The sequence below is a fragment of the Salvelinus namaycush genome, chromosome 2, assembly GCF_016432855.1.
Source record: "Salvelinus namaycush isolate Seneca chromosome 2, SaNama_1.0, whole genome shotgun sequence".
In the NCBI taxonomy this organism is placed as follows: Eukaryota; Metazoa; Chordata; class Actinopteri; order Salmoniformes; family Salmonidae; genus Salvelinus; species Salvelinus namaycush.
In genome coordinates, this window is record NC_052308.1 from 6477122 (window position 1) to 6496645 (window position 19524).

The window sequence follows — 19524 nt, forward strand, 5'->3', positions numbered from 1 at the left end:
AGTAACCAGTACACGTTGTTTAATCTCCCATTTCTCCCCTCCAGTAACCTGTACACGTTGTTTAATCTCCCAGTTCCTCCCTCCAGTAACCAGTACACGTTGTTTAATCTCCCAGTTCTTCCCTCCAGTAACCAGTACACGTTGTTTAATCTCCCATTTCTCCCCTCCAGTAACCTGTACACGTTGTTTAATCTCCCAGTTCTTCCCTCCAGTAACCAGTACACGTTGTTTAATCTCCCATTTCTCCCCTCCAGTAACCTGTACACGTTGTTTAATCTCCTAGTTCTCCCCTCCAGTAACCAGTACACGTTGTTTAATCTCCCAGTTCCCCCCTCCAGTAACCAGTACACGTTGTTTAATCTCCCAGTTCTTCCCTCCAGTAACCAGTACACGTTGTTTAATCTCCCAGTTCCTCCCTCCAGTAACCAGTACACGTTGTTTAATCTCCACGTTCTCCCCTCCAGTAACAAGTTCTTCCCTCCAGTAACCATTTCTTCCCTCCAGTAACCAGTATACGTTGTTTAATCTCCCAGTTCTTCCCTCCAGTAACCAGTACACGTTGTTTAATCTCCCATTTCTCCCCTCCAGTAACCTGTACACGTTGTTTAATCTCCCAGTTCTTCCCTCCAGTAACCAGTACACGTTGTTTAATCTCCCATTTCTCCCCTCCAGTAACCTGTACACGTTGTTTAATCTCCTAGTTCTCCCCTCCAGTAACCAGTACACGTTGTTTAATCTCCCAGTTCTCCCCTCCAGTAACCAGTACACGTTGTTTAATCTCCCAGTTCCTCCCTCCAGTAACCAGTACACGTTGTTTAATCTCCCAGTTCCTCCCTCCAGTAACCAGTACACGTTGTTTAATCTCCACGTTCTCCCTCCAGTAACCAGTTCTCCCCTCCAGTAACAAGTTCTCCCCTCCAGTAACCATTTCTCCCCTCCAGTAACCAGTATACGTGGTTTAATCTCCACGTTCTTCCCTCCAGTAACCAGTTCGCCCCTCCAGTAACCAGTACACGTTGTTTAATCTCCACGTTCTTCCCTCCAGTAACCAGTACACGTTGTTTAATCTCCCAGTTCTCCCCTCCAGTAACCAGTACACGTTGTTTAATCTCCCAGTTCTTCCCTCCAGTAACCAGTACACGTTGTTTAATCTCCCAGTTCTCCCCTCCAGTAACCAGTACACATTGTTTAATCTCCCAGTTCTCCCCTCCAGTAACCAGTACACGTTGTTTAATCTCCCAGTTCTCCCCTCCAGTAACCAGTACACGTTGTTTAATCTCCCAGTTCTCCCCTCCAGTAACCAGTACACATTGCTCAATCTCCCAGTTCTCCCCTCCAGTAACCAGTATACGTTGTTTAATCTCCCAGTTCTCCCCTCCAGTAACCATTTCTCCCCTCCAGTAACCAGTATACGTTGTTTAATCTCCCAGTTCTCCCCTCCAGTAACCAGTTTCCCCCTCCAGTAACCATTTCTCTCCTCCAGTAACCAGTACACGTTGTTTAATCTCCCAGTTCCTCCCTCCAGTAACCAGTACACGTTGTTTAATCTCCACGTTCTCCCCTCCAGTAACCAGTACACGTTGTTTAATCTCCAAGTTCTCCCCTCCAGTAACCAGTACACGTTGTTTAATCTCCCAGTTCCTCCCTCCAGTAACCAGTACACGTTGTTTAATCTCCACGTTCTCTCCTCCAGTAACAAGTTCTCCCCTCCAGTAACCAGTATACGTTGTTTAATCTCCCAGTTCTCTCCTCCAGTAACCAGTACACGTTGTTTAATCTCCACGTTCTCCCCTCCAGTAACCAGTATACGTTGTTTAATCTCCCAGTTCCTCCCTCCAGTAACCAGTACACGTTGTTTACTCTCCCAGTTCTGCCCTCCAGTAACCTGTACACGTTGTTTAATCTCCCAGTTCTCCCCTCCAGTAACAAGTTCTCCCCTCCAGTAACAAGTTCTCCCCTCCAGTAACAAGTTCTCCCCTCCAGTAACCATTTCTCCCCTCCAGTAACCAGTACACGTTGTTTAATCTCCCAGTTCTGCCCTCCAGTAACCAGTACACGTTGTTTAATCTCCCAGTTCCTCCCTCCAGTAACCTGTACACGTTGTTTAATCTTCCAGTTCCGCCCTCCAGTAACCAGTACACATTGTTTAATCTCCCAGTTCTCCCCTCCAGTAACCAGTTCTCCCCTCCAGTAACAAGTTCTTCCCTCCAGTAACCAGTTTTTACCCTCCAGTAACCAGTACACGTTGTTTAATCTCCCAGTTCTCCCCTCCAGTAACCAGTACACGTTGTTTAATCTCCCAGTTCGCCCCTCCAGTAACCAGTACACGTTGTTTAATCTCCCAGTTCTCCCCTCCAATAACCAGTTCTCCCCTCCAGTAACCAGTACACGTTGTTTAATCTCCCAGTTCTCCCCTCCAGTAACCAGTACACGTTGTTTAATCTCCCAGTTTTCCCCTCCAGTAACCAGTACACGTTGTTTAATCTCCATGTTCTCCCCTCCAGTAACCAGTTCTCCCCTCCAGTAACCAGTACACGTTGTTTAATCTCCCAGTTCTCCCCTCCAGTAACCAGTACACGTTGTTTAATCTCCCAGTTCTCCCCTCCAGTAACCAGTACACATTGTTTAATCTCCCAGTTCTCCCCTCCAGTAACCAGTACACGTTGTTTAATCTCCCAGTTCTCCCCTCCAGTAACCAGTACACGTTGTTTAATCTCCCAGTTCCCCCCTCCAGTAACCAGTACACATTGTTTAATCTCCCAGTTCTCCCCTCCAGTAACCAGTACACATTGTTTAATCTCCCAGTTGTCCCCTCCAGTAACCAGTACACATTGTTTAATCTCCCAGTTCTCCCCTCCAGTAACCAGTATACGTTGTTTAATCTCCCAGTTCTCCCCTCCAGTAACCAGTACACGTTGTTTAATCTCCCAGTTCCTCCCTCCAGTAACCATTTCTCCCCTCCAGTAACCAGTATACGTTGTTTAATATCCCAGTTCTCACCTCCAGTAACCAGTTCTCCCCTCCAGTAACCAGTACACGTTGTTTAATCTCCCAGTTCCCCCCTCCAGTAACCAGTACACGTTGTTTAATCTCCCAGTTCTCCCCTCCAGTAACCAGTTCACGTTGTTTAATCTCCCAGTTCTCCCCTCCAGTAACCAGTACACGTTGTTTAATCTCCCAGTTCTCCCCTCCAGTAACCATTTCTCCCCTCCAGTAACCAGTTCACGTTGTTTAATCTCCCAGTTCTATCCTCCAGTAACCAGTTCTTCCCTCCAGTAACCAGTTCCTCCCTCCAGTAACCAGTTCCTCCCTCCAGTAACCAGTTCTTCCCTCCAGTAACCAGTTCTTCCCTCCAGTAACCAGTTCTTCCCTCCAGTAACCAGTTCTCCCCTCCAATAACCAGTTCCCTCCTCCAGTAACCAGTTCACGTTGTTTAATCTCCCAGTTCTCCCCTCCAGTAACCAGTTCTCCCCTCCAGTAACCAGTTCACGTTGTTTAATCTCCCAGTTCTATCCTCCAGTAACCAGTTCTTCCCTCCAGTAACCAGTTCTTCCCTCCAGTAACCAGTTCTTCCCTCCAGTAACCAGTTCTCCCCTCCAATAACCAGTTCCCTCCTCCAGTAACCAGTTCAAGTTGTTTAATCTCCCAGTTTCACCCTCCAGTAACCAGTTCTACCCTCCAATAACCAGTACACGTTGTTTAATCTCCCAGTTCTACCCTTCAGTAACCAGTTCTACCCTCTCTACCCTCCAGTAACCAGTTCTACCCTCCAGTAACCAGTTCTCCCCTCCAATAACCAGTACACGTTGTTTAATCTCCCAGTTCTTCCCTCCAGTAACCAGTACACGTTGTTTAATCTCCCAGTTCTACCCTCCAGTAACCAGTTCTCCCCTCCAATAACCAGTTCTACCCTCCAGTAACCAGTACACGTTGTTTAATCTCCACGTTCTCCCCTCCAATAACCAGTTCTACCCTCCAGTAACCAGTATACGTTGTTTAATCTCCACGTTCCTCCCTCCAGTAACCAGTACACGTTGTTTAATCTCCACGTTCCTCCCTCCAGTAACCAGTACACGTTGTTTAATCTCCACGTTCCTCCCTCCAGTAACCAGTACACGTTGTTTAATCTCCACGTTCCTCCCTCCAGTAACCAGTACACGTTGTTTAATCTCCACGTTCCTCCCTCCAGTAACCAGTACACGTTGTTTAATCTCCACGTTCCTCCCTCCAGTAACCAGTACACGTTGTTTAATCTCCACGTTCCTCCCTCCAGTAACCAGTACACGTTGTTTAATCTCCACGTTCCTCCCTCCAGTAACCAGTACACGTTGTTTAATCTCCACGTTCCTCCCTCCAGTAACCAGTACACGTTGTTTAATCTCCACGTTCCTCCCTCCAGTAACCAGTACACGTTGTTTAATCTCCCAGTTCTCCCCTCCAATAACCAGTTCTACCCTCCAGTAACCAGTATACGTTGTTTAATCTCCACGTTCCTCCCTCCAGTAACCAGTACACGTTGTTTAATCTCCACGTTCCTCCCTCCAGTAACCAGTACACGTTGTTTAATCTCCACGTTCCTCCCTCCAGTAACCAGTATACGTTGTTTAATCTCCACGTTCCTCCCTCCAGTAACCAGTATACGTTGTTTAATCTCCACGTTCCTCCCTCCAGTAACCAGTATACGTTGTTTAATCTCCACGTTCCTCCCTCCAGTAACCAGTACACGTTGTTTAATCTCCACGTTCCTCCCTCCAGTAACCAGTATACGTTGTTTAATCTCCACGTTCCTCCCTCCAGTAACCAGTACAAGAAGTTCCCCCAGATGACATCGTACCACCGCATGCTGCTGCACCGTGTAGCGGCCTACTTTGGCATGGACCACAACGTAGACCAGACTGGCAAGGCCGTCATCATTAACAAGACTGGCAACACACGCATGTGAGTGGGAGACTCGTGGAACTTAGAAGACCAAGTGTAGAACTTAGAAGGCCATGTGTAGAACTTAGAAGACCAAGTGTAGAACTTGGAAGACCAAGTGTAGAACTTAGAAGACCAAGTGTAGAACTTAGAAGGCCATGTGTAGAACTTAGAAGACCAAGTGTAGAACTTGGAAGACCAAGTGTAGAACTTAGAAGACCACGTGTAGAACTTAGAATACCTTGGTATACCGGTACCACGGTAATATCACGGTACCAAAACGTCATGATACTTATTATACCAACATTTTAGAGCACCGTAATACCGTTTCAGATGATACTACCAAATGTTTCAGCCCTAACGACCCAAAGAACCTGCTGGCGCCTGTTTTATAAAATGTTTATAAAGTCAGTGTTGTTTATAAATTCAGTTGAATTGAAGCAACAGCCTCCAGTATCTTGTATGTTCAGATCCAATCATCCTCATCCTCTACCAGCCCTCACTCACCTGCATCTCTCAGCATCCTCTACCAGCCCTCACTCACCTGCATCTCTCAGCATCCTCTACCAGCCCTCACTCACCTGCATCTATCAGCATCCTCTACCAGCCCTCACTCACCTGCATCTCTCTGCATCCTCTACCAGCCCTCACTCACCTGCATCTCTCAGCATCGTCTACCAGCCCTCACCCACCTGCATCTCTCAGCATCCTCTACCAGCCCTCACTCACCTGCATCTATCAGCATCCTCTACCAGCCCTCACTCACCTGCATCTCTCAGCATCATCTACCAGCTCTCACTCACCTGCATCTCTCAGCATCCTCTACCAGCCCTCACTCACCTGCATCTCTCAGCATCTTCTACCAGCCCTCACTCACCTGCATCTATCAGCATCCTCTACCAGCCCTCACTCACCTGCATCTATCAGCATCCTCTACCAGCCCTCACTCACCTGCATCCTCTACCAGCCCTCACTCACCTGCATCCTCTACCAGCCCTCACTCACCTGCATCTCTCAGCATCCTCTACCAGCCCTCACTCACCTGCATCCTCTACCAGCCCTCACTCACCTGCATCTCTCAGCATCCTCTACCAGCCCTCACTCACCTGCATCTCTCAGCATCCTCTACCAGCCCTCACTCACCTGCATCTCTCTGGTTGCTATTCATGGTCATCAGTTGTGTAAATATAATTTATCCGTGATAGGGAGTGGTGATGCAGACCCTGATGGGTCTTCTGGTGTTACATTGGAGCAGCGTGCGGAGCTGGCAGTGTTCCATCACCTGTTATAACAGTGAGCACAGGCCAGTCTGAGTAGACTGTGCAAGTTAACTGTCATGCAGCCTCTGAGTGTCAGAGAGTGAAAGGCATGCCTGCAGCTTTACAACAAAGAAAATGGCTTGTTTCTCGTCTAAACAGTTATAGAAATATGACCCGTGTTACCAGAGGGCTTGTTTCTAGTCTAAACAGTTATAGAAATATGACCCGTGTTACCAGAGGTCTTGTTTCTAGTCTAAACAGTTATAGAAATATGACCCGTGTTACCAGACGTCTTGTTTCTAGTCTAAACAGTTATAGAAATATGACCCGTGTTACCAGAGGTCTTGTTTCTAATCTAAACAGTTATAGAAATATGACCCGTGTTACCAGACGTCTTGTTTCTAGTCTAAACAGTTATAGAAATATGACCCGTGTTACCAGAGGTTTTGTTTCTAGTCTAAACAGTTATAGAAATATGACCCGTGTTACCAGAGGTCTTGTTTCTAGTCTAAACAGTTATAGAAATATGACCCGTGTTACCAGAGGTCTTGTTTCTAGTCTAAACAGTTATAGAAATATGACCCGTGTTACCAGAGGTCTTGTTTCTAATCTAAACAGTTATAGAAATATGACCCGTGTTACCAGACGTCTTGTTTCTAGTCTAAACAGTTATAGAAATATGACCCGTGTTACCAGACGTCTTGTTTCTAGTCTAAACAGTTATAGAAATATGACCCGTGTTACCAGAGGTCTTGTTTCTAGTCTAAACAGTTATAGAAATATGACCCGTGTTACCAGAGGTCTTGTTTCTAGTCTAAACAGTTATAGAAATATGACCCGTGTTACCAGAGGTCTTGTTTCTAGTCTAAACAGTTATAGAAATATGACCCGTGTTACCAGAGGTCTTGTTTCTAGTCTAAACAGTTATAGAAATATGACCCGTGTTACCAGAGGTCTTGTTTCTAGTCTAAACAGTTATAGAAATATGACCCGTGTTACCAGAGGTCTTGTTTCTAGTCTAAACAGTTATAGAAATATGACCCGTATTACCAGAGGTCTTGTTTCTAGTCTAAACAGTTATAGAAATATGACCCGTGTTACCAGACATGCCTTTTTTTGTTTTTTTTCATTGGGATTTGCATTTGATATAATTTCACAATCCATGTCACGTGCTGCTTTAAACTAGTCCCGGGCCGCTAATTATTGGTTTGATAACAAACAAGGTAGTTCAGTCATGTTACCTAGCTAGCTAACAACCTGGTAAGTTGACAGTAGGTCTAGGCAAATTTGATTGGCACAGAAAGAAAAAGGGTCTGCTACTCATGAGATGTGATTCATGTAGGCGTGCTTCATGTAGGCGTCCTTCATGTAGGCGTGATTCATATAGGCGTGCTTCATGTAGGCGTGCTTCATGTAGGCGTGCTTCATGTAGGCGTGCTTCATGTAGGCGTGCTTCATGTAGGCGTGATTCATGTAGGCGTGATTCATGTAGGCGTGATTCATGTAGGCGTGATTCATATAGGCGTGATTCATGTAGGCGTGATTCATGTAGGCGTGATTCATGTAGGCGTGATTCATATAGGCGTGATTCATATAGGCGCGATTCATGTAGGCGCGATTCATGTAGGCGCGCTTCATGTAGGCGTGATTCATATACATATAGGTGCGATTCATATAGGTAGGATTCATATAGGTAGGATTCATATAGGTAGGATTCATATAGGCCTAATGGAAGCCTAAACTATATAAAAAAAATATTAGAACTTTTGGTGCTGCTTAAATTGTTTTTGGTGCCTAACGTTTTAAAAGTTGGGAGCAGTGTGTGTTTGAGGAGACCGCGGGAGTGTGTGGCCTTTGCCATTATGAGCAAATCAGCCATTCTATACAGTATTTTATTATACACTGAACAGTGTGAAGTTAAATTCAATGTGTTGTATTGAGTAGAAGTGTGAATTTCAGTGACAGATTTTTGCGTAGCACATGGCGCAGAACATTTAGAAAACGTGAACAAGCGCCCGGGGGCCAGGGTGAACAGGACGCTAGGCAACACATTTTCCCCTCGTGGTACTACTTGGTACTCATTGGTATCGTGGTACTCATTGGTATCGTGGTACTCATTGGTATCGTGGTACTCATTGGTATCGTGGTACTCATTGGTATCGTGGTACTCATTGGTATCGCGGTACTCATTGGTATCGTGGTACTACTTGGTATCGTGGTACTACTTGGTATTGTGATACTCATTGGTATCATGGTTCTACTTGGTATCGTGGTACTCATTGGTATCGTGGTACTCATTGGTATCGTGGTACTACTTGGTATTGCGGTACTCATTGGTATCGCGGTACTCATTGGTATCGCGGTACTCATTGGTATCGCGGTACTCATTGGTATCGCGGTACTCATTGGTATCGCGGTACTACTTGGTATCGTGGTACTACTTGGTATTGCGATACGCATTGGTATCGTGATACTCATTGGTATAGTGGTACTACTTGGTATCGCGGTACTACTTGGTATCGCGGTACTCATTGGTATCGCGGTACTACTTGGTATCGTGGTACTCATTGGTATCGCGGTACTACTTGGTATCGTGGTACTCATTGGTACCGTGATACTTGGCCTGGTATCGTTAGTAAAAATGTTGGTATCGTTACAACACTTGTCCTAACAAGAGTTTCTGAATTGTTTTTTTCTTCAGCCCAGAGCAGAGGTTCTCAGAGCACATCAAGGATGAGAGGAACACGGATTTCCAGAAGAAGTTTATCCTCAAGAGAGACGACGCCAGTATGGACAAGGACGATAATCAGGTCATTAGTCCCTTTTTTAAATTCTTCACTGTTGCTTTTTATTACTTAAATACTTAACAGTTAATTACACGTAAGTCTAATAATTAAATACTTAACAGTTCTGATTCACAGATCCTTCCTACATTTTATTTGTAGCCGTTTTTACCGTTGTAGGTCTTTGTAGAACACGAGGATACGATATATGAGAAGGCTGAATATAATTAATCCTGTTGACGATTATCTGAGTATATAAATTTATCTCACACAATATTTTAATTTACACGTATTCTTCCTGAGAAGATGCTCTGAATAGTATTCCTAGTGAATAGTGAATACCATTTCTGTCCAATGATGTTTACTGATCACACCCCTTCTTCCTCTTGTCCAATCGCAGATCCGCGTGCCGCTGTCGGACGGGCGGCGCAGCAAATCGATAGAGGAGAGGGAGGAGGAGTATCAGAGAGTACGAGACCGGATCTTTTCCCGAGAAGTAAGTGGTGGAGGATAGGAGATGGTCTTAGGCACAGATCTAGGATCAGTTTACCCTCATCAAATCGTGACATTAAGCATCGTAGGGGGTAACGCACACAACTGACCCAAGTTCAGCGGGTTTCTGGCTCCCGAGTGCCTCAGCGGTCAAAAGTACTGCATCTCAGTGCAAGAGGCGTCGCTACAGACACCCTGGTTCGATCCCGGGCTGTATCACAACCGGCTGTGATCGGGAGTCCCATAGGGCGGCGCACAATTTGGCCCAGCGTCTTCCGGTTTAGGGGAGGGTTTGGCCGGGGTAGGCCATCATTGTAAATAAGAATTTGTTTTTAACTGACTTGCCTAGTTAAATAAAGGTTTAAAAAAAAGTCAAATTTAAAAAATAAAAGTCTAAGGGCAACTCTGGTCGGGCTCAACAGTGAGGATGGGGATGGACCGTTGTACTTAACTTGTCTCCCACTGTCTGTTCTATTAACCACTGTTTTAACCAGAAGTTCATTTTAATAATGTAATGGTGGAATAGAGTAAGAAGGCAGAGTAAATAAGTTATGTCCATATTCTTGGAGGTCACGAGTGAACCTTGGTTAACTTGGAATAAAAACAATATGTTCTCAATAACCTACTTGGGCAAATGAAAGCTATTAAATTAACATAGTTTATGGGATCAACAAGCTACAGCTATTGGTCATTTACAGGTGTCTCTTTCCCTTTTCAGTCCTCTCAAAATGGATACATCAACGACAACAGGTAAGCTCACAGTAACGCCCAGTAACAGTATGCATTACAGTGGAGAGTTTAATGTGTGTACTTCTGAAGGGGATCCTAGAGTACGGGGTTAGTCCCCAGCCAGTATAGTCCCTTAGGTGTGTAGGAGAGGCAGTCGGGGCGGCCTGGTCACAGCAAAGCCCCCCTAACCCTGTTCCAAACCCCCTGGCACCATAAAATTAGACCACCAAATTATATTGAGGTGTTTTTGAAGAGATCTAATCATTCTGGCACCAAGGTTTGGGTTTGCTAAGTTTGAATGTTGGGGTGAACTGACAATCGTTTTCCACATGTAGTCCAAAGCACAACAAAAGTACATCTTTCAACCCCTCTCCCTTTCTGATAGAGATGAACGATTATTAAACCGATGTGTTTGAGAGACAAAAAGAAGTGGGGGAACTTTGTTCCCTGTTTTTCTTACTGTCAACATTTCTGCTCTGTGTGTCTGATCTTTTCTGGGCTGGGGGTTGGATACAGTGCAACACTGTTAAAACTGGTCCCAAATCGTTCCCTATCCCTCCTCTTGGCCCTTTCTCCCTCAGTGTTGGCATGTCTGAAGGTCTGGACAGGTTTAAACAGTGTTTGTGGTAAAACTTTCACCATATTACTTCCATCTTACAGATCTACAGAACATTGAAGGGTAAGGGCCAAGGGGAGGGGTAGGGAATGAATTGGGAATGGCTGTTCCAAAACCTACCTGACCCCCCTCTTCTATACCCACCCAGTAACCCCCGCTCTCCCTTCTCTCCCTCCACTGTCCCCCAACAGACTTTCCCCTGAAGGCTACTCCTCTACCTCTCAAAAGAGGAGGCAGATCTTTCGGTACTGACACATCCATGTGACGTGTGACTCTAGCAGTCTGTGATTGTGTTGCCATGCCGTTCTACCCTCTGTCTAGTTGTGCTTTGATATGACTGACTGATTGGGTGTGTCCGGAATGGCACCTTATTCCCTACTTAGTGCGTTTAGGGGGTTTGGTCGCCATTTCAGACCTACCACTGAATGTTGGTGTTGTTGCTTGGTGTGGGTTGGCTCAGAGCAACACCTATGGCATGGCTGCTTTGGGTTTTTTCTGGGACTGGGTACTACTTATTATCCGTCCGTCATCATTGAAACATCTTTATATAATACTGTGCTGCTACATCCTCCATGATCTCTGTTTCTGTTGATTTGGTTTTCTAACCCCTCTTCATCTTTGCTCTACTACTTGTACAGTAGTTGTCTCTACTACTGTCTGTGGTGTCCTGAGGATAGATCTACTACTACTGTCTGTGGTGTCCTGAGGATAGATCTACTACTACTGTCTGTGGTGTCCTGAGGATAGATCTACTACTACTGTCTGTGGTGTCCTGAGGATAGATCTACTACTACTGTCTGTGGTGTCCTGAGGATAGATCTACTACTACTGTCTGTGGTATCCTGAGGATAGATCTACTACTACTGTCTGTGGTGTCCTGAGGATAGATCTACTACTACTGTCTGTGGTGGCCTGAGGATAGATCTACTACTACTGTCTGTGGTGTCCTGAGGATAGATCTACTACTACTGTCTGTGGTATCCTGAGGATAGATCTACTACTACTGTCTGTGGTATCCTGAGGATAGATCTACTACTACAGTCTGTGGTGGCCTGAGGATAGATCTACTACTACTGTCTGTGGTGTCCTGAGGATAGATCTACTACTACTGTCTGTCCTAAAGAGAGATGCAGTAACACTACTATCACATCATTTCATTACCACAGTGAATTATTGTAATGTGTGTTTGTGTCAATTAATCCCATAAGGGACGGGTTGCCAATTGGCATTTTGACTCAAAAATAAAATGTAATTCATTCACCTTCAGATCTCTCTCTTTGTGTTGGTTGTGATCAGTGATTATGTTTGTACTGCAGCTGTGACACATACAAACTGAAATGTCTTTAGCCGACTGACCTCAGTAATGTTGAAAAGAGGGATTTTGGGGTTGGTTTTCAGTTCCAATAGTTGACCAGACTAGCTATTGCATAATGATGTCTCACTGAAGTGAGACTACTGTCCCTTTGGCACTTATGTTGTCTTGTTCAATGTTGACTAAGTGCAAATCCTACATTGTGTGTGTGGAGATGATGATGAGGATTCATAGGTAATTCAGTATTCTCCTATACTCCTCTGACAATGTTTACCATGTCATATATACAGTAGAAACATATAGTTGTTATTTACATAATTGTCTATTGAACATTATTGTATTTTGTGGGCGGGAAATGCTAATGAAATCTAAAGTAAAATTTTTTTTAGAGGAAAGTTATTGTGACAGAACATCTCCCCCTGTGTTGGATGGAGAGAGTGTTGTGTTTGAAACAGGAGAGAAAAAATGTTGTGATTTTTAAAAGTAGGATCTCTCTCTCTCGCTCATCTTTGTCTGCACAGTGTGAGCGAGCTACCACTCTGCCTTTCTTTCCTTAAAATAGGCGGTGGAAGCTGGGAGACAGGGAGGCGGGAGAGATGAATAGGAAGAAGGCAGGGAGAGAGTGGGAGGAAGAGAGGGGGAGGAAGAGAGGGGGAGGAAGAGAGGGGGAGAGGGGCAGGAAGAGAAAAAATGAGAGCCTGGGAGAGAAAGACGCAGGGAGAACGCTTAAAATAGCTCATCCATTAATTACTGTTTCTCTGAAATATTTATCACCAACTGCCACCTTCAAACAGATTTACACCACCAATCATTTCTATCTTTTTGTCTCCTTATATCTGATATTATAAGGAGATTCCCTGGCCTGTTTTGGTTCTTTTTCAATCTTCTGTCCTAGGCTACCTCAGTCATTTCTCTGAATATCTAGAACAGAGACGTTTAGCTGACCTGGCCATTTTGTGTATCTGTGTTGTCTTTAAGTTGTATAGCTTGTTATTAGGGGTTGGCTATTCCCATCAAATAGGTAACCAGGGTATTCTGCAGTCAGAGCACCCCACTGTAATTCACTTGAGTTGTATTTTCCCTTGTTTAGTCAGAAATCCAAGGATTTATTGTCAGCATTTTAGGTGGTAAGTCTGTCACCACATTACCCTCCCAAACCTGCATTTGTCAGACTTTTTGTTCAGTGCAACGCCATATCATCCATATTTGATGACGTTAGAACAAATGAAAAGTAGGATATAAGCATGGTGACAGTGAGTGATGATGCTGTAGTTGGAGGTAATGATAAGTTGATGGCCTCCAGGTCGCTGCTAGTGACATTCTAATAACGGTGATAGGAACTTACCCAGTCTACTGCTACCGTCGCTCAGCCTCCTGCTACCGTCGCTCGGCCTACTGCTACCGTCGCTCGGCCTCCTGCTACTGTCGCTCAGCCTCCTGCTACCGTCGCTCGGCCTACTGCTACCGTCGCCCGGCCTACTGCTACTGTCGCCCGGCCTACTGCTACTGTCGCTCGGCCTACTGCTACCGTCGCTCGGCCTACTGCTACCGTCGCTCGGCCTACTGCTACTGTCGCTCGGCCTCCTGCTACCGTCGCCCGGCCTACTGCTACTGTCGCCCGTCCTACTGCTACTGTCGCCCGGCCTACTGCTAACGTCGCTCGGCCTACTGCTACCGTCGCCCGGCCTACTGCTACCGTCGCTCGGCCGACTGCTACCGTCGCCCGGCCTATTGCTACCGTCGCCCGGCCTACTGCTACCGTCGCCCGGCCTACTGCTACCGTCGCCCGGCCTACTGCTACCTTCGCCCGGCCTACTGCTACCGTCGCCCGGCCTACTGCTAACGTCGCCCTGCCTACTGCTAAAGTCGCCCGGCCTACTGCTAACGTCGCCCTGCCTACTGCTAACGTCACTCTGTGAAGAAAGCTGTGTGTGACTCCATAGTGACGGTATGACGGGGATGTGTGACTCCATAGTGACGGTATGAGGGGGATGTGTGTGACTCCATAGTGATGGTATGAGGGGGATGTGTGTGACTCCATAGTGACGGTATGACGGGGATGTGTGACTCCATAGTGACGGTATGACGGGGATGTGTGACTCCATAGTGACAGTATGAGGGGGATGTGTAACTCCATAGTGACGGTATGAGGGGGGGATGTGTGACTCCATAGTGATGGTATGAGGGGGATGTGTGTGACTCCATAGTGACGGTATGATGGGGGATGTGTGTAACTCCATAGTGATGGTATGAGGGGGGATGTGTGTGACTCCATAGTGCTGGTATGAGGGGGATGTGTGACTCCATAGTGACGGTATGAGGGGGGGATGTGTGTGACTCCATAGTGACGGTATGAGGGGGATGTGTGTGACTCCATAGTGACGGTATGAGGGGGATGTGTGTGACTCCATAGTGTCGGTACGAGGGGGATGTGTAACTCCATAGTGACGGTATGAGGGGGGATGTGTGTGACTCCATAGTGACGGTATGAGGGGGATGTGTGTGACTCCATAGTGATGGTATGAGGGGGGATGTGTGTAACTCCATAGTGACGGTATGAGGGGGATGTGTAACTCCATAGTGACGGTATGAGGGGGGATGTGTGTGACTCCATAGTGACTGTATGAGGGGGATGTGTAACTCCATAGTGACGGTATGAGGGGGATGTGTGTGACTCCATAGTGACTGTATGAGGGGGGATGTGTGTGACTCCATAGTGACGGTATGAGGGGGGATGTGTGTGACTCCATAGTGACGGTATGAGGGGGATGTGTGAGACTCCATAGTGATGGTATGAGGGGGGGATGTGTGACTCCATAGTGACGGTATGAGGGGGATGTGTGACTCCATAGTGACGGTATGAGGGGGATGTGTGTGACTCCATAGTGATGGTATGAGGGGGGATGTGTGTGACTCCATAGTGACGGTATGAGGGGGGATGTGTGTGACTCCATAGTGACGGTATGAGGGGGGATGTGTGTGACTCCATAGTGATGGTATGAGGGGGATGTGTGACTCCATAGTGACGGTATGAGGGGGGTGTGTGACTCCATAGTGACGGTATGAGGGGGGGATGTGTGTGACTCCATAGTGACGGTATGAGGGGGGATGTGTGTGACTCCATAGTGACGGTATGAGGGGGGATGTGTGTGACTCCATAGTGACGGTATGAGGGGGGATGTGTGTGACTCCATAGTGACGGTATGAGGGGGGATGTGTGTGACTCCATAGTGACGGTATGAGGGGGGGATGTGTGAATCCATAGTGACGGTATGAGGGGGGGATGTGTGTGAATCCATAGTGACGGTATGAGGGGGGGGATGTGTGTGAATCCATAGTGACGGTATGAGGGGGGGGGTGTGTGTGAATCCATAGTGACGGTATGAGGGGGGGGGTGTGTGTGACTCCATAGTGACGGTATGAGGGGGATGTGTGTGACTCCATAGTGACGGTATGAGGGGGATGTGTGACTCCATAGTGACGGTATGAGAGGGATGTGTGTGACTCCATAGTGACGGTATGAGGGGGATGTGTGTGACTCCATAGTGACGGTATGAGGGGGGGGATGTGTGTGACTCCATAGTGACGGTATGAGGGGGGGGATGTGTGTGACTCCATAGTGACGGTATGAGGGGGGGATGTGTGTGACTCCATAGTGACGGTATGAGGGGGGGATGTGTGACTCCATAGTGACGGTATGAGGGGGATGTGTGTGACTCCATAGTGACGGTATGAGGGGGGATGTGTGTGACTCCATAGTGACGGTATGAGGGGGGATGTGTGTGACTCCATAGTGATGGTATGAGGGGGATGTGTGACTCCATAGTGACGGTATGAGGGGGATGTGTGACTCCATAGTGACGGTATGAGGGGGGGATGTGTGACTCCATAGTGACGGTATGAGGGGGGATGTGTGTGACTCCATAGTGACGGTATGAGGGGGGATGTGTGTGACTCCATAGTGACAGTATGAGGGGGGATGTGTGTGACTCCATAGTGACGGTATGAGGGGGGGATGTGTGACTCCATAGTGACGGTATGAGGGGGGGGATGTGTGTGACTCCATAGTGACGGTATGAGGGGGGGGATGTGTGTGACTCCATAGTGACGGTATGAGGGGGGGGATGTGTGTGACTCCATAGTGACGGTATGAGGGGGATGTGTGTGACTCCATAGTGACGGTATGAGGGGGATGTGTGTGACTCCATAGTGACGGTATGAGGGGGGATGTGTAACTCCATAGTGATGGTATGAGGGGGATGTGTGTGACTCCATAGTGACGGTATGAGGGGGATGTGTGTGACTCCATAGTGACGGTATGAGGGGGATGTGTGTGACTCCATAGTGACGGTATGAGGGGGGATGTGTGTGTCTGTGTCCTGTGTGTGTGTGTGTGACTCCATAGTGACGGTATGAGGGGGATGTGTGTGTCTGTGTCCTGTATGTGTGTGTGTGTGTGTGTGTGTGTGTGTGTGTGTGTGTGTGTGTGTGTGTGTGTGTGTGTGTGTGTGTGTGTGTGTGTGTGTGTGTGTGTGTGTGACTCCATAGTGACGGTATGAGGGGGGATGTGTGTGTCTGTGTCCTGTGTGTGTGTGTGTACTCTGTGTGTGTATTCGGTAGTGCGTGCCTCATTGCACTCTGACCAGACCACTCACGTGCATATTGATTTTTGTCCACCCACACCAGACGCTATGTGGACATGCAGTTTGAAATATCAAAATAAACTCTGAACCAAATATATTCATTTTGGGGACAGGTCAAAAAGCATGAAACATTTATGGCAATTTAACTAGCTAGCTTGCTGTTGCTAGCTAATTTGTCCTATTTGGCTAGCTTGCTGTTGCTCGCTAATTTGTCCTGGAATATAAACATTGGGTTGTGCATTTCAGGTAAAATAACAAGGTCCTCTACTCCGACAATTAATCCACAGATAAAATGAGAAACCAAGTTTGTTTTTCTAGTAACCTTTCCTCCTTCAGGCTTCTTCTTCTTCTGACTTTATATGGTGGTTGGCAACCAAATTTAAGGTGCATTACCACCACCAACTGGACTGGAGTGTGGACCTCAGTTCATCTTTCAATCACCCACGTGGGTATTTGCTCCTAAAAACCAATGAGGAGATGGGAGAGGCGGGACTTGCAGCGCATCAAGCGTCACAAATAGAACCAAGTTCTATTTTAGAGCCTGGCAATGCAGATGCTCGTTGACGCGCGCGACCAGTGTGGTTGCTATGATCTGAATAACATGTATGTGTCCATTCATTTTTCTGCGCGCGCGGTGTGGTTAGCATATTACTCCTGGTGTCCATTGTAATGGAAAACCTCTTTTATTGCTGTGTTATTTCCAGAATGGACCTGTTGTTGCCTTGTCACTCAGTCAGGATCTGTACTTTATTCAATGTACTCCTGTCTTCTTTTTCACCTCGGTGTTGATTGGATGAAACATCAGCGATCTGCATGTGTGTTTCTCTGTGATGTGGGTGGCAGTTTGGTGAATGTCCTGTACACTACAGGGGTTTGGTTGAATGCCCCATGTTCTCCCCACATGTCAAAGTGTTGTTCTTAACCTGATCACCCTCTGTCTCCACCTCTCTGTTCCTCTCTCTTTCTGTCTCTCTTTCTCTATCTCTGTCTGTCTCTTTCTCTATCTGTCTCTCTGTCTCTTTCGCTATCTGTCTCTCTGTCTCTTTCTCTCTCTCTCTCTGTCTTTCTCTATCTCTCTCTCTCTGTTTCTCTCTCTCTCTCTCTCTCTCTCTCTCTCTCTCTCTCTCTCTCTCCACCTCTGTTCCTCTCTCTCTTTCTCTCCATAACACCCTTCCTCATCGTCCCCTGTTTCCCTCCCTCTCCCCTCCTCCCCTGCACAGGGGTAACCTTGAGAGCTCCAGCCGTGCGTCCAGCAGTCGTCAGAGCAGCACTGACAGTGATATGAAGTGCCTGGAACCAAGACCCTGGAGCAGCACAGACTCCGATAGTTCAAACAGGACCCTGCGGCCCCCGGTCACCAAGGCATCCAGCTTCTCTGGCATCTCCATTCTGACCAGAGGAGATAGTCTGGGCAGCAACAAGAGCTCTCAGGGCAGCTGTAGGGGCTCACGCACTGGTATGTACCAGACAGACATCCCAATGGGGATTGTATAACGAAAAATGACTCCTGTAGTTGGAAATTACAACGTTGTGACAATTGTGCTCTGGGCAGTTCATTCTAGTACTTGAATTTCTCAATGTGAAAATACTGATTTCAATTGAAATGGCAACACACGGACCTGTTGCAACCTAGAAGTGTTTAAGCCCTCTAGTGGCTTTAGAGGTCACTGACACAGAACAGGATGGTCAGATGAAAACAGAAGACAAGCCCTTCATCTTTTTGAAAACAAATCAAAAGGGGAAAGAACCTGAAGAGAGTACAGACGAGTGCAGAAATGTTGAGGAACAAAACAATACTGTTTCTGTATTTTGACTTTTGTCTTGACTCTTGTGTTGTGTTATAGGACTCCCACTGGTGAGTCCAGACATGTGTCCCCAGCCCCCAGTCCCCCAGCCTGGCCCCTGCCCCGGGGGTCGCAGTCTGCTGCCCTGCCCCTCCCAGGTCCAGCCCCAGCCCCCCCAGACCGCCCTACTGCCCACCCCACAGCAACACCCCATGGGCAACTATAACCATAACCACATGACTCAGGTGAGAGAGAAGCTGATATCATTAATCCTTTTTTATTTAAATACCCTGATGGTTATTTAAATACACTTTCAGCTTAGAAAAATTAAAAGACTTGGCTATATTCCTGCATTTTTCCTAACCTAACATCTGTCTGCATCTCTTCCTGCTCTCCCTCTCCTCTCCTCCATCTCTCCCTCCATTCTCCCTCTCCACTGCATCTCTTCCTCCATTCTCCCTCTCCACTGCATCTCTCCCTCCATTCTCCCTCTCCACTGCATCCCTCCATCCATCTCCTTCCATCTCTCCCTCTCCCTCCATTCTCACTCTCCCTCCATTCTCCCTCATCTCTCTCCATCTCTCCCTCCATCTCTCTCCCTCCATCGCTCCCCTTCCCTCCATCGCTCCCCTTCCCTCCATCTCTCCCTCCATCTCTCTCCCTCCATCGCTCCCCTTCCCTCCATCTCTCCCTCCATCTCTCTCCCTCCATCTCTCCCCCTCCCCCCATCTCTCCCTCATCTCTTCCTCTCCCTCATCTCTCCCTCTCCCTCCATCTCTCCCCCTCCCTCCCTCTCCCTCCATCTCTCCCTCTCCCTTCATCTCTCCCCCTCCCTCCCCCTTCATCTCTCCCCCTCCCTCCATCTCTCTCCCTCCATCTCTCCCTCTCCTCCATCTCTCCCCCTCCCTCCATCTCTCCCTCTCCTCCATCTCTCCCCCTCCCTCCATCTCACCCTCTCCCCCATCTCTCCCCCTCCTCCATCTCTCCCT

The 19524-nt window shown here is 47.2% G+C and overlaps 1 protein-coding gene across 6 annotated transcripts in view; it reads left to right on the forward strand.

The window, feature by feature from the left end:
• LOC120058298 (R3H domain-containing protein 2-like) overlaps nucleotides 1-19524 on the forward strand; it is a 99107-nt gene that overhangs the window by 53681 nt on the left and 25902 nt on the right. For 5 of the 6 annotated variants that reach the window (XM_039006857.1, XM_039006875.1, XM_039006865.1 and 2 more), the window contains 6 exons: nucleotides 4798-4938; nucleotides 8878-8986; nucleotides 9360-9455; nucleotides 10170-10201; nucleotides 17972-18207; nucleotides 18596-18780. In XM_039006857.1, coding sequence (XP_038862785.1) covers nucleotides 4798-4938; nucleotides 8878-8986; nucleotides 9360-9455; nucleotides 10170-10201; nucleotides 17972-18207; nucleotides 18596-18780 — 799 coding nt within the window. Of the gene's footprint in view, nucleotides 1-4797; nucleotides 4939-8877; nucleotides 8987-9359; nucleotides 9456-10169; nucleotides 10202-10987; nucleotides 11042-17971; nucleotides 18208-18595; nucleotides 18781-19524 lie in introns of all 6 variants that reach the window. The other variant, XM_039006902.1, reaches the window with a different exon arrangement.